This window comes from Amblyomma mixtum, chromosome 1, assembly GCF_055824585.1.
Source record: "Amblyomma mixtum isolate Tamu chromosome 1, ASM5582458v1, whole genome shotgun sequence".
NCBI lineage: Eukaryota > Metazoa > Arthropoda > Arachnida > Ixodida > Ixodidae > Amblyomma > Amblyomma mixtum.
Window position 1 is genome coordinate 193,767,161 of NC_143012.1, and position 15,833 is coordinate 193,782,993.

General features: G+C 46.2%; 1 protein-coding gene across 1 annotated transcript; it reads right to left on the reverse strand.

Annotated features, from left to right (window-relative positions):
• Nucleotides 1-2,744: 2,744 nt before the first annotated feature.
• LOC149370387 (glutamate receptor U1-like) lies at nucleotides 2,745-13,284 on the reverse strand. Its single transcript, XM_089577743.1, has 4 exons — nucleotides 13,218-13,284; nucleotides 7,980-8,070; nucleotides 4,869-5,030; nucleotides 2,745-2,804 (listed from the first exon to the last, which is right to left on the reverse strand). Exons 1-4 carry the CDS (start codon nucleotides 13,271-13,273, stop codon nucleotides 2,745-2,747), a joined length of 369 nt encoding a protein of 122 aa, XP_089433869.1. The 5' UTR covers nucleotides 13,274-13,284.
• Nucleotides 13,285-15,833: the final 2,549 nt, after the last annotated feature.

The following is a 15,833-nucleotide window of genomic DNA, read 5'->3' on the forward strand; positions in this document are numbered from 1 at the left end:
AGTCAATCAGTCCATATATTTCCCCTGTACGCTTCCTACATCTTTTGAGCGTAAAAAGCCAAAGATCGTGGGAACAAGGGCAGCACAGGAGCTACGCCTGGAAATTAAAAGCCTTATTGAAGGAACACACGCATTGCTAAAGTAAAGTAGAATACAACTTCCTCTTCTTCTTCTCCGTCTTCCTCTTCGCCTTCCAGTTTCTCTTCTGCTTTTTTCTTCTCCTCCTCTCAGTCTTCGCTTCCCTTGGCTCTTTATTTTGCAGACCTCGGCTTAGCGCAAATCCGTACACTTGTGCGGCAAGCCAAAGAAAGCCAAGCTGATTGCAGCTACCAGAGCCCTCTTATTGCCACGTTATGGTGACGGCAGTCAACCAGTCAGAAGGACACAAAGAAGGCTTCCAAAAGAATGTTTGTTTGGCTTACTCGCCCCCGCAAAGCGCTGAATTTCTCGGCGGCGAAGAAATACACTAGCGTGCTCGGCGGTTGTCGAACAGAATGCCTGCAGTTCATCACCGCGCTCAATTTAAAGCTGACAAGGAACCTTCGATATTAGGAATCAAAAGAAACTACAACAATCTGGAAACATGAGGAAGCAGTTGCTCGTGGCGGCGATCAGTCGAGATAAGGCCGGTAGCATTTCGCATCACAAAAAAAAAACATGATAAAGCTGCGTGCCGGAGGCTTTGAACGGGAACGAACAAACCGTGCAAAAGTTCCAGGCAATACTTCCCCTCTCAAAGAAGTATCGGTTCGATTCTTTAAGATAAAAAGAAAAGAATGGAAAAAGCAAAAAAAAAGTAGGCACAGCAGAGAAAAACACTGGGACTGTAAATCGCCCGATTGCGTCCGTAATCAGGCTTTAGGCGCACAACATGAACAACTTCTGGGCGTGAACGGTGCCCCTGAGATGGTGTAACTCCATCAGCGACGACCTCGCAGTCAAGTTCTCCAATCCGACATACACTCTTGTATTGGCTGGAGAAGCGGCACAAAAGCTTTTCACTGAGTCCGCGCCCACCCACACATGTTCACCGAGCTCATATTCCTTGTGGCGATAGCGTAGACTGTAGCGCCGTGCGTTGGTTTGAGTGAGCTCGGTCCTAAATGTTCTGCCCCTACGCGTGATGTGAACGTCTGGGGCACCGCGGCGCGAAAGGATGTGCTCCACAAAAAATTTGCGATTTCCGCCTCAGTACCCCTTTGCAGGGTTACTGCTTCGGCATGGCGGTTCAAGTAGTTAGTCTGTACGACGATCCATTCGTTGCCCGATGTTGTCTTCGGGAAGGGAACGAAGAGATCCATTCCACCTGTTTAAAGGGCTTGCTCGGTGGTGGTGTGTCTTCAAAAGTCCAGTTGGCCTGATCAGCGACGGCTTTCGTTGCTGACACTCGCGGCAAGTTTGGACACACCGCGCGAAGTCGGCGTATAGTGGTGGCAGTAGTATTTGTCTTGAAAGCGATGCAAGGTGCGGATGAACGCGTAAGTGTCAAGCTATTGGCTCGTCGCGCGAAGTCTGCATAATTTCTTCTCGTAAGCTGCTCCGGACGACGAGGAGGGATGTGGCCTTGTTGGGGGGAAGTCTGCCTAGCCTTGGCTGCAGAGCCACAGAACTAAGACTAGAGGTAATACTATGCGCGAATTCATACTCCAAAACTACGTCACAGTGAGCATCAAATAGGCAAGAAAATGTTTATTGTGGTGAATTCGAAACGAAAGAAAAAGTGGATTGGTACTCCTTAGTTGTAGGCATTTCGCACGTCCGCTAAAAAGGAATTTTAAATGGCGCTGAGAATGTGTGAAATTTTGTGAGAGATTTTCGCACAGACATCTGGCAATAATTTACGCGAAAACAATAAGAGCAAGTATTTCTGAGCTGTCTTGTTTGTTGTACATGTTTCGAAGTTTTCGCTTAGTATACCTTGCTTATAGTAGACCCATACAATTTTAGTACAAAGCACTTGTGCGTGCTCTCCCAGACACCCTTAGAGCGTGGGGGGGTAGCGGTCTCGGTATGAAAGGAGATGCCCTCGACTCAGCGTGCAAGCTATACTAGAAACCGGCGACTAAGCGACAATGGGGGGTTTGGTGCCCAGCTTTCACCGGTCGCAAGCCAGAGAATGGGTCGGGACCAAAGGTTTACAAACAAAGCAAAGTTTATACAGCAAGGAGACGGCACAGAAGATTTCCAATCACTCGTACGAGCACATACAATGTGATTTACACTGTAATGCAACTCGTGCAGAGTAACACTTTAGAGACTACCATACAGCAAAAACGTTGCACCTAAAGTGCACTAATACAAGAGTGAGACTAGCAAACAAAACACATTTTGTTGGGGGTGGAAGAGATTTTAACGACCCTCGTTTGAGTATAAAAATGTGACCCTTTTCTCAGGCGCAAACGGTGGCAAGGACGGCTGTGGCCGGTCCGGGCACGACAAATGCAGCTTGTTTCACATTCTCCGCACAGGCAGATACGCGGGGCGCGAACTTGCCCGTGGATCATCCCACAAGGCCACTTAAGGCGACGGTATTTTTCCCAAACGTGGCGTCAGATAAATGTGATTTTTCCTTGAATTTTTACGTACCCTAAGTAGCGACTCGTAAGCGGTTCCCTTCCATATGAACGTCTTCATATTCTCTCGATTCGCCAACTCCATCATGGAGTCGATACGATCGGGCTCGGGTCGCACCATCATCGTTGCCTTCATGTGGCCCGTGAAGGCGTTCATCAGCACCACAACAGTCAACCACCAGACAGCGAAGACGATCCTGGATGCGACGTTACTTGGCGTCCTTGGTGATGCTGCGTGAAGAAAGAACGGGAGACAGCCGAGCACTATTGCTTTTTCGTCGTTGCGACGCAGCTACCTTTCGAATTTTCACTTCGTTAGAGAACGCATGGAGCCTCGGTGTAGCCTTCTGTCCGTACATCAAAGCTTGTATTATTTTGCTGTCACAAAAGAGATTTATAAAGCAATGCAGGACGACGATTAAATGCAGACCTGTTCAGACCACCGTTCATATGCGCTCTCATTGCGTCGTAGCTTCAGACATGCTCTCAGGATGTTTAAATGAGCGTTGTATTACACCTTCGCCGCTTCGCCATGAGTATACCCTTTTCTAATTTCACCTGGCCAGCCCGAACACAAATGAGGAATTTTCTACAGCGGCAACTTAATAACATAAATATTACTGTTTTGTTGGCCAATGTTGTCCTTGTGCGGCTGGTAATATCGACAGTTTTGGTTTACGAGATAGCATGAAGTTGATTTTTATTCCATAGGAAGTCTTTCATGCAAACTATCTGTTCAGTAAACGCCAGTATTAGTGTTAGCCGTGGCATAATTCTATTTTGCACAATGGCTTCGCTTGCTGCTACTATACCGGCGACTGGCCTTACACTACACCCATGTCAAGACGTTCGATTCGTGGAGTGCATTTCCACGCATCTCTATAGAAGTCGTAACGGGAACCGAATCATTTCATCATAGTCGTCGTTAGTTACCTGCGCTCTTCTTGAAAATTATAACATTAAAGTAGCGCACGCAGGAAGCCAGTGTGGATAGCAGAGTCAACTACCCTACAGCTACTCTTCCTCTGAAAAGCTGCTCTACCATTGTTAACATCTATTTGATGATGGACAAATCGAAGCTCTTCGGACACAACAAGTTAAAGAAAGGCTGGATTGCTCGCATCTCCCCCTTCGGGGTCAGTTTCGTACATACCTTCGCAGAAGAGAGTAGAAAAGTAAAGCCACCAGTTTCTTAGAAGAAGTTCTCTGGCTGGAGGCCTTGTCTCGCTGTGCACGATCATGTCAACCATGGTAGAAATGAACACGCAGCTCAGCAGGGAACACACCAGAGCCAGCCAAACCTGGCAAACAATGGGATTTCTGTTAGTTCCGTCACATTCAGTTTCTTGCCAGAGCAGTACAGAGCGGTCGACTAGTAAGAAGCATCAAGATGAATATTCACTACTTGGTATAGCACAGAGCGACGCATTCAAAGAGCGACAGCATTATTGCAACCAATTTTCTGAGTCCTCTAATAAATATGTAAAAAGTCTGCGACAAGTGGTCCCTATACATAGCTGTATATTCAGGGACGTGCTGTATGCGCAGCCTGCTTTGGGAACGAAAAGCCGTTACCTTGTTTTTCACGCACTGTTTCCAAACAACACAGTTTAGGAAACCATCAAGCGAGCTTACTTTTGAGTACTCTCTCTGGTGCAGCCAGAATATTGCTATAACTACTATTTCCTGGTTGTTAGTTAGCGCAAGTGATCAAGTGATCGAAAATTTTGAATATACCCATCAAATTAAATCTTAATTTTATATCCCAGGGCCCGCATTCATTACTGGGCTCCTTTTTCTCCCATTTGGGACACAGGAAGAAGCCATGCAGTTGTGTTTTAAGCGCTAAGCAGCGCCATGTGGTGGTAAAAGACATGTCGATAATACGCTGGCACTCAGGCTGCTTGAAGAGCATCATGAAGGGCGACGTCAGAGGCGCGTAGGGTAACACTTCGTTAAAGTGAATTTTTAAGCTGTTGTTTTAACGCGGAAAAAACACGCTGCGCCAAATTCAGGTACAGAGCGCGAAATTATGCAAGCTAACACACTTTTATGTTCGATGTGCAAGAAAACTGCCAGTGATTGTTTGGGTATTCGTTATTCTGTAAAATTCGCTGAACAAAGGCTCAATTTAGTCTGAATTTATTGAATGGTATTCAAATAAGGTATATAATTTCGATTCTTCTCAAAGAAGAGAGTGTCCTGCCTAATTGTTTCTCAACTCCTGCAACAGTAAAAAGTAGGCTCTCAGTGTAGGCACAGCAGTAAATTCACTTAATAGAAGTGCCGACTCACCTGCCACTCGAATGCCATAAGCGTGCCGAAGATGCTGGCTTCGATGACATTTGGGAATCCAGCCAGTATGGTTAGGTAGTCAGTAGTTACTTGAGAGCTGAACGTAGTCACTCGTGAGCGACCGTAAGTCATTACAATAGGACCCAAAGCCAAGTCCGCCCTCTGAAACAAACTAGTAGCATGTACTAGCAGCATGCATGATGGCGTGGAAATAATAATTTTCAAAAATATTCATACAGATCTCTGTGTCGCATGCAACGAAAATTACACCATCTGTTGAACCTTAATATTTCTGCCTCTCGAAATTTACTAAATGACGTTGGAAAGCACGCATTATCTTCTTCTCCTGTCGCTAACGCCCAAAGCCCAGGAACCAGTATTATTGCTACTCAGCAGAACACGTATCTTCCTTTCATTTCAGAATTCACCTAGAGCTCTTGCACGAAATGGTTCGAATGCTTGAAGTAAATCTGAGTTTGTCATTCAGGTCAACCATAGCAGTTTTCATGCCAGTCGTGTGCACTTGATGTTACGTTTATAGGACAGAGTCCGGTCATGATTTACGTGGGTTAAACCACCAGAATGTTTCCAGAAAGATATCAACAAACTTTTCATTATTTACAAATGTCAACATTTCGGCACATATCTGCCTGTTTGGAAAAAGAATTAGAGAGAAAAAACTATGACACTCCCACCTAAGCATCATGAAAGAACCGATGTTTCGATGCCAGCTCAGCACCTTCTTTAAGGTTAACCCACGATGACCCATTGTAAGCGAACCAAATGATCTTACGGACATGGTGGCGTACCCGCGATCCCATTGTGACTCATTGTGACCCACTGCGGCTCATTCTGCCTCGCATGGCAGCGATCCCCCGTTTAAACGGTAAAAAAGAAGGTTAAAAAGGCGCGTGTCTTGCTTCCGCCTGGTCAGCCCTGAAGAAGGTACCCAGTTGACGCCGAAACGTGGGTTCTCCTGTGAGGCTTTGGTCACAATGTCACAGGTTTAAAGCGAAAGCCTTTACAGGCTGATGACTCGCCAGCGTGTCCGTCCGTCCGCGCAAACTTGTCAATCAAACCTAGATAAACAGCGCGGCGCCCCGCATATGGTAGCATACTGAGTATTCACGTGACGTCACTTCTTGCGGTGGAAGCCGACGCGTGCCATTTTGTGGTGCAGGCTAGCAAACCTGCGAGTGCAGCAGGCAGCACCGCCGAGCAACGCTAACCGTGTCGACTGCATTCGCTGCCTCTCGTCAATGTATAAACAATGGAAATTGGCCGTGTGTAGCCTGCTCGTACTTCCGCGGGTAGTGTAGTGGCCTTTTTTTCTTGTTTTAGCTGCCGAACGTGTACGTTAAGCGCGCTTTTTCGTGTTCCGCGCTTTCTAATCGCGACAGTCCGTCATGCGTCTTTCGTCACTTTGTGCGCGTTTGACAAAAACTGACTTGCCCTCGGTGCGTCAGTGATGGCGGCGTCAACTACAAAACGGACGGGGAAGCACGACTACGCGTCATCCCTGGGCGGCTATGATCGCCGTCGCTACGATGCCAAAGTAGCGAGGTGCGGTGGCGACCCAATGCAGTTGACTGCGGCTGACTGTGTAAAGGGATCACCACACTGGCCCAAGCTTGACTTTTCGGACACATACGGCTTTCTTGTCACGAGAGCCAGGTATTTAACAAGAGAACAGATCAAAAACAGGAAGGCGCTTGAGGCTTATAACTTTGTTGTAAGTGGATGGGTGAAAGAGCCGCTCCCTAAAGATATTATAAATAATGAAGTGATAATTTTTACTGACGTTAATTACTCTCAAATAAAGGGTCAAAAAAATATTGAAAGAATTCACCGAAATTATCTTTTTGTCAAAAATGAATTACCAAAGGCTAAATCATTTTTTTCATGCTGTAATCCTACTTGAGCTAGTGGGACACTGGTTCATTCGACTGGATAAACCTAGTGAGAACTCATGAAGTAGCAGCATTGCAACAGCAATCACAAACAAAACGTGCAATGCTGTAAGTGCAGTAAACTGCCATGCAGAACTGCAGTTTAGAGACAGTTTGTACAGGACTTTACAGAATGGGCCAGGACGCTGGTGTTCACCACTAGTTACAAATGGTGCTAGAAGCAACAAAAGTTGAAAGTTTAATATTTTGCGCGTGCGCTGCTGTGTGTGCCCTGTAGCCTGTGTCGTGTGTGCACGGGGGCATATGTAATGTCTGCACAGTTACATATGCTGCGTGTGCGAGCTGTAGCGCATGTTCGGTGTGTGGGTGGTTTGGTGAAAGATTCTAGTACAAGCAGCACGAAAACCACCTACGAAAGAAAAGTACCTGATCTGTACCCACTGAGTGCCTTAGCTCGATGTTTCTAATATTGACGCCAGCGCTCATGCAGACGAAAGCGCCAGCGCCAATCAAGAAGAGGTAGAAGTGTGTGCTGTGGAAGTGTTCTGCAAGCGCACGTCCTGGACTAGGCCGCTGTTTACCCTTGGCCGCTTAATACCAACGCGACATCTGGTGGAGGTACTGGTCATACAGGCGGCATTTCTAATATTACTGCAGTTGCGACTTCCTAGTCCTTGGCGCCTAACATATAGGCGTGACAACAAATTTTAACTGCCTATTGGCGGGCGTTCTCATGCTAAAGACACCGTCGAAGCGTAGTAGTTTCGGGTCTTAGCGCACGGTAAATTACTTGAGGGTAAGAGCGTGCAAGAAAGTTAGTTTAATGGTATATTAGATAAAATCTATGAAAAGTGTTTCGTACGACCGGAGTGTACTAAAGGAAGAAAGCAACACATAAAGCGGAAGCACGGTAATCTGCACTTTCACATCTAATAGCCGGTATTTCTTCTCGCTTAATATTATTTCCCAGGAAACAGAGCTGGTCCAGTTATGTTCAAGATGATGAGAGCGGAGAATTGTGCGGCGTAAGATCCTTTAACAAAATTGTTGCTTAACGATTTCCACAAATAAAGAGCCTTCACGAGCAATAACTGAATGTGCACCTTTTTTAAAAAGAAGAGGCCTTTGACTCTCTGCTGAAACGGAAATTTTACTCTTTGAACGCATTCCAACAAACTGTACATTTACTGACATTACTCACGTTGTTATGCACCATGCCTACCATACCGCTCCAGTCACCATTGGGCAATGGTACACCCCACTGGCCATCCTCGGGAGAGTCCACCGTGTAGCTGTGGATGGGGGAAAGGTAACAATAAACTAACATCGCGAATATATAGGAATGCAGCTCTGTTTTTGAAGTACCCAAAAAGGAGAAACAGGCTAGCAGAAAACCTGCATTTAACTGTCACATTATACGAGAATGGCAAGCTGGACGATTCAGCGGGGGTTTACACTGGCGGGTTAAAATCAGGGTAGAAAACATCCAAAGTATATAACATGACCCCTTGTCCTCTACTGTCAACTTCTTTTTCTTTATTCGAGAGCTGTATGCCCAACAGAATGAACCACATCACCGAAACTTGATGCTTTTTCTGTTCCCCAATGAACGGCTGACAGCAAAAGTTCTATCAAAACATTTTTGCACCCTCAGCTCCTTGATTTCTCAGCTTTCACGGCACATGAGATCTAGACTCAATTTGTACAGATTTAAAGACAGGGCTCAATCGTACTGCCCACGTGATTCCCACGTAATCTCTACGTAATTTATTCGTGAGTAAAGAAGTCACCGACCTACAGCTTACTGACAGCAGCCACCAGCTACATTGTAAGCTCTGGAATGCTTTTGTAATGCAGTTACAATGCCCACATGTTTACACTATAAATTTTATTTGAACCCGTCGACATATAATCCACACGTAGACATCAACATCAGGGAATGCAGGCGAATTAAGCAAGTGGTTTCTTTTGTCTTGGAATATCAAGTAGTCAACGTCAAGGAATAGGAAAACTCCCTAGGTTGGCGCAGCAAAGCAAACATTACGTATTTGTGGAAATCCTATTCACGCAGTCGGAAATAGACCGCCAAAAGAACTTACTGTAGCAGGGAATGAAGCATTGCATAATATCCCAGGCACGAACCTCTTTTCGAGACCATAAAGAGAAAAATGAACATTTCACTATACAAAAATCGTTTGTAGCTGTTCATCAGCCTTTCGTTCAAAGCAATATGGAATTAAGCATAGATAACACTTTCCTTTTACAAATATCGTGTTAAAAATTTAGTCTCTTCTATGACAGCCGCCGCGGTGGCTCAATGTTTATGGTGCCGGCTGCTGCCCCGAAAGATGCGGGTTCGATCCGGCCGCGGCGGTCGAATTTCGATGCTGGCGAAATTTTACACGTCTGTATATTGTGCGATGTCAGTGCCCGTCAGCCCTTCACTACGGCGTCCCTCATAGCCTGAGCCGCTTTGGGCGTTAAAACCTTAGACCATACACTGCTTGATTTTTTTTAGGGGTACCTTTTTAACAAGCAAACTAAATATGCCTCATCCCAACATTGTTAAGCAGTTATCATCGAGACCAACGCAACAGTTAATAAGTGATTTGCATGAACTAACTTTTTCAAGGAGTGAAACAATACAGCCGAGTTTTTCTCACGGAGCGTTTTCAACTGGAACTGTGTTCCGGTGGCCTCTACCATGTCATCTAGTTTTGGCCAAGCTTTTCAGTAGCGCGAAATTGAATTAATGAGCAATTTACTTTTTCATTGATTGCAACCTCGTCAGCTGCCTTTTTAGGGCTGTTCTTTGTCTCCTTCCTCTCATTTATTCTCGTTTATAGATCAAAAGTCTTGGACTCTAGTACACTGAAATAAATAAATTGGAGCGAAGTTGCGCAGAACTGTGAGACGTAGAAGAAGACGAGAATTGTCGCCGCCCGGCAGACTATAAGCTTCGAAACCAGCAAATCGCTGCTGCATTTCTGACGGCTACTAGTGCGTTAAATTCCGACATACACATGGTGGAGGTCATGGGTTTCGATCCTCTCTGTACACCCTGGAGCTCCGCAGCCGTCGACTCCCAACGTCGATGGCCGACTCCAGCAGCACCAGCTCAGGCCCCGTGTCCCCGGCTTTTTCTGTTGCTTGCTCCAGAATGCTTCGCCACTGGGACTCGCCCGTCTTCAGCGGCACCAACGATCACGACGTTCAGGACTCGCTTCCATGCTATGTGACGCGTAAGCACGTACAATAAGTGGGAAGACGTCCTCAAGCTTTAGTGATGCAAGTCGGCAAGCTCTGGTACGCTACTCATGAGGCCGACATCACGACATGGGCTACCTTCAAAGCCCGCTTTGCGGATGTCGTTTGACGCCCTGCAGTCTGCAAGCTTCGCGCCGAACATTGTTTGCGTGGCAGGGCGCAGCAGGCAGGGGAAACTATCACCGGCAACATCAAGGTTGTTTTAGACTTGTGCCATCGCGTCAACTCCTCGATGCCCGAAAGCGACAAGGTTCGACATAACTTGAAAGGCATCCATGAAGGTGCTTCCCATACGGTACTGGTGAAAGAGACCCGCACCCTTTCCGATGCCATCACGCAGTGCCAGAGTTGCGACGAGCTTCGCCGGCAACGCGTCGTCACTCGGCAACCCGACGACGCGGTCGTAGCCTTGTCCGTTGTCACTGACGACTCTGCGTTCCTCAAACACATGAAAGACTTCGTTCGGGGAGAGGTTGCTCGGCAGTTGTCACTGCTACCCAGCACCGACACGAAATGTACGGCGAGATTTAACACACAGGTAGCGGACAGAAACGCAGCAGTGATTTTCTGGTTTCGGAGCTCATATTCTGCCGGGCGGCCACACTTCTCGTCTTCTTCTACGTCTAACCGTTCGGCGCAACTTCTTCACTACAAAATAAACGCCATTTACAGGCCTTTCCTCCAGCTCCTGATTCTGTCAAGGTGCGCGAATCAAACATCTGAGGCTTGTAAGCAGTAAGTTGTGTCTTCGCTAACATTATCTTAATTCATAACGAAGGAGACGCCCCGGAATTCAAGAATTACATGCCGATCAGCTTACTGTAAGTAGCCTACAAATTATTTACTAAGGTAACCACTAATAGAGTAAGAACAGCCTTAGAATTCAATAACCAAATGGTCAGGCAGGCTTTTCTATCGGATACTCAACAATAGACCCTATTGGCACTATCAATCAAGTGGTAGAGAAATGCGCAGTATATAACCGATCCCTATAAGCGTTCATTGATTACGAGAAAGCATTTCACGCAATGGAAACGTTAGCTGTCGTGCAAGCATTGTGCAGTCAGGGTGTAGAAGAGTGTTATGCGCAAATATTGAAAGATATCTATAACGACTGCACAGCTACCATAAATAATCCTCCATAAAGTCAGCAATAAAATGCCAATAAGAATGGTGTCAGGCAGGGAGACACGATCTCGCCAATGCTATTCACCGCCTGTTTACAGGAAGTATTCCGAGGCCTGAATTGGGAACAGTTGGGGATAAGAGTTAATGGAGAAAACCTAAGTAATCTGCGTTTCGCTGATAGCATTGCCTTGCTAAGTCAATCTGGTCGGGAAATGCAAAGCATGATCAATAAGTTAGAAAGGCAGAGCAGAGCGGTGGGTCTAAAAATTAACACGCAAAAAAACCACAGTAATGTTCAACAGTCTGGCGAGGGAACAGCAGTTCGCAATTGTTAGTGAGGTGCTGGAAGTAGTAAGGGAACGTCTACTTAGGGCAGGTAGCGATCGCTGATCTGGGTCATGAGAGGGAGATAACTAGAATAATAAGAATGGAGTAGAGCGCATATGGCAGGTTCTCTCAGATCATGAATGGTTGTTTACCGATATCCCTCAAGAAAAATGTTTACAACAGCTGTATCTTACCGGTACTCACCTACTGGTCAGAAATGCAAGGCTTCTGAGAAAAAGGGTTCAGCTTAAGCTAAGGACAACGCAGTGAGCTATGCAAAAAATGATAGGTGTAACTTTAGGAGATCAGAAATGGACGGAGTGGGTGAGGAAACAAACGCGGGTTAATGACATCGTGTTCGAAATCAAGAGGAAAAAATTCTCTGCCTCTCCCGTAACCGAGAGTAGAGTAAGCATGAAATGTTTACGGGCCTAATGTCATCTCGGTGGACACCCGAACCGCACCGTACAGGAAGGGAGGAACGCCACCACCCGTTCAGCGCGATGCCCTGCCATTTGAACGCAAGGTTTTTTGAGGAAAGGAAATGGCGCAGTAATTCTCTGCCACCTCGGTGGACACCCGAACCGCACCGTAATGGAAGGGAGGAACGCCACCACCCGTTCGGCGCGATGCCTTGCCCTTTGAACGCAGCGCTTCTCCCCCGGGCCCCTGTGCGCCTGCGCGGCTTTGCTTCGATGCGCGAAGCCCCTAAGAGATCACGTATGACAACGAAGTGTATCGTGGCATTTATGTGCGTTTTGCACGCATTATTAGAAATCGGAATTATAACTCCGTGCATTATCAAACGCACAGCGACTGATATCTTGATAAACATTGAGAAGGCACTGGCAGCAGTTATTTTTTCTGACTCCTTTGGAGACCGACCGGCGCTTGCATGCTGGTCGCGTAGGAGGGCTTACAGAGTCTCGTTAAATCTCGTTAAGTCTCGTACGGTGCCCGGATGTTCTCGTTTCAGAGCCCGGATGACTGGAATTCAGTGCCCGTATGAGTGGATTTCAATGCCCGTATGAGTGGATTTCAATGCCCGTATGAGTGGATTTCAATACCCGGACGAGTGGATTTCAATGCCCGGATGAGTGGATTTCAATGCCCGGATGAGTGGATTTCAATGCCCGGATGAGTGGATTTCAGTGCCCGGATGATGGCTCTCGGTCTCGGCGTGACGTCACCATACTGCCGACAACGGGGGCTAAAAGCATTTCATGCTTAATAAATGGGTTTGGGCAGGGCATGTAATGCGAAGGCAAGATAACCGGTGGTCTTTAAGGGCAAAGGAGTGGATTTCAAGAGAAGGAAAGTGTATCAAGGGGCGACAGAAAGTTAGGTGGGCGGATGAGATTAAGAAATTTGCGGAGATACAGTGGCCACAACTGGCAAAGAACAGGGTTAATTAGAGATCCAAAGGAGAGATTTTTGCCCTGCAGCGGACATACTCAGGCTGATGATGATGATGATGTGTGTCTTGGGAGGTGCTCCACGTCTGAGTAGACCAGCTGCTCTGTTAAGTTCTTGAGAAAAACTCATACCTTTCGCGTTATTACGGCGGTCGGCACGTATTAACTTAATTTTCACTGCATCCACAAAATAATATGACTGCTTTTGCTACATTTACGAGTCTGATACGACAGGAAGAGAGTATGTTTGCACACGTGTACTTGAAAAAGTAAGACAATTAAGAGTACAACGAGGGCCTCACCTGAATCCAAGTTCGTCAGCTAGGAGATTCAGAAGGTTGGCCATTGGTCCGGACATATTCAGGTCTTCTCGGCCATGCCCCTCACCCTTGAAGCCCAAATGAAGCCAAGGTATCCACTGCGAAAGGTAGCGGAAAATAGTTGACCACCTCTACAACATTGTCCAGGTCGATTTATTATGCACTGCCCTTCACAGAACCTTGTAGGTAATGTTTATTGCTAAGCATATAGGCGAACACCCCCCCCCCCTCCTCCTCCTTCTCAGCCCTGTTGTCTTTATGGAAGCCGATTCGTGGCCTGAGATTTCGTACAGCACATCACCGCTGATGAAGGCGCGATAGCGCGACACAGAGCGAAAGCGACGTCATTGCAAAAAAGAAATTAAATTTCTGATATTATAATGTAATCATGTTGAGTCATCACAGCCTAATCAGAAAGGCAACATCTGTTGTGAGCTTGCATCAGACCAACTTCATAATTTCTTGATGAGTTTTTGCATAACTTTTTACATTGAAACCTGCGCCATAAATTCTTGATAAGTTTTTTCATTAACTTTCCTTATGCAAGAAGGCATCAGGGCAGTATCGTTTTCGTGAATCTGCTATACATTTTTTTTTAATTGCTTGTGCAGCAGTTATGTGCATAAAATAACAGAGCACTGCACCTAAATCTTTTCATTGGCATCTACCAGAAATAGCATGCATGACCCCAAAATTCACAACACTCTACTTACTAACAAACTCTCCACTAATGCTTGCTGGAGTCCTCTTATTCGGAGTAAATAAGCCTGAACCAGGGGTATGAAGAAGGTCGAATCAAGTAAGTGTGTCGGTGTGGCAGGTACTTCAGGAGTGCAAACTGCTGGGCTAGTTGGTTCATATTGCATATAAAGAGAACCAGCGAAAATAGACGCAAGACAAGAACAAAGAAGGCACACACCAGAACGCTGGGCTTACAACTGATTTATTGCGATGAAGAATTGCTCAATTTAAAAGAATTTCCTGCCTGCGCATATACCCTACAGACAATACACTTCGCGCACCACATGGTGGCGCGCGAAGTTTGGGCACTGGCACAGGCAGCAATCTAGCCTTGCATGTAAAGAACTGCAAGTGTACTCCTAGTTTTCACACTACCAGCATTATCGGGCGGGGGAAATCTAAACGTGAGCGCGAGCTATTGAAGGCATTCCTGATCAGAAAGAATAAGCAGAAATGCGTCAGTGAGCCGTCTGTGATTACCACCGAAAAAGAGTGCGAGTTTTTATCATTATAGTAGCCATGTCACCATGTGGTGCGCGAAGTGTATTCTCTGTAGGGTGTGTGCGCAGGCAGGAAATTCTTTTAAATTGAGCAATTCTTCATCGCAATAAATCAGTTGTAAGTCCAGCGTTGTGGTGTGTGCCTTCTTTGTTCTTGTCTTGCGTCTATTTTCGCTGGTTCTCTTTATATGTTATATGGCAGGTACTTCCACTGCATTGTTAGGCCCTATTCTCGATCATGCAGTTTCTCGCTCCTTGCCGAGAGACGATGGAAGATGTTTGCTGTAATGATTAGCGGGTATGCTCCCGGTCTGTTCCACGTTTTAGCGAGGTCTGCATATATAATAGTAGAGTGGGTGTTTAGGTTACGTGCAGGAAAGCATTACCTTAGCGTTTGTTTGTGATGTTGAAGAGACGTTTATAAAAGATGACATTCAAGGCACGATTTATTTTTCTTTTTTTTTGGCAAACTAGTTTGCATACATCATAAACTATTCAGCAATGCACCATGTATTCAAGATGTATATATCACAAATTAGAGAGAATCTCAACACGAAAACACACATCCCGTCGTAATCAGAAACTCGGTGGCCAACATTATTCAGCAATTCGTCACAAACTCAACGGAGAAGTCACCAGGCATACCTAATGAGCGTGATGTCCACAATTAGTGACGTTTTATCAGAAACGCCTCACAAATTTTTACAGTGGACGAGGGACGTTGAGCGCGCTTCCTAGCGCGAAAAACACGCATGGTTGAACACGGTGAACATAAAGCGCAAAATCGGCGAGGTACGCCGAGCGGGCTGCCTCCATAGAAGAGAAGCAGCAGATGGCAGAGGATTCACAAGATCCTCAAGCAGCCAGCCAGAACATGAGCGCTGCAAGAAATAGAAGAGGGTGCTGGCAGCGACACCTCCAGCAGCCAAAGCGCCTGTCCAGTTCCCGAGTGCGGCTGCCGCCCCCTTGAGCCGTCCTATAATGTGCTATGTCTTTCTTGTCATTCATTTTAAAGCGAAAGCCTTTCTTGGCTGATGAGTGGCTTGGACGGAAGTTGTAGACAAAGGCTGTCCGCAGAAATGTCCGCACGAACTGTTAATCGTAAGTTGTATCGTAACTAAAATAATAAGGAAAGAAAACTAGGGCCCAAGAGGGAATCATACCCGGGGCGCCGGTGTGCGAGACGGAGACGCTGCAGCTCCGCCACGACACTTAGTCGTTTCAAGCTGAATAAAGGCGCTTCAAGCGTCCGAGTTCTTGAAAACAGTTCTTGAAAACGTATCTTCGAGATATGTACTCAGGTCTACATGAGTAATTATTAGCATGTTATTTGCAGGTGTCACAATCAAGCGGGTGC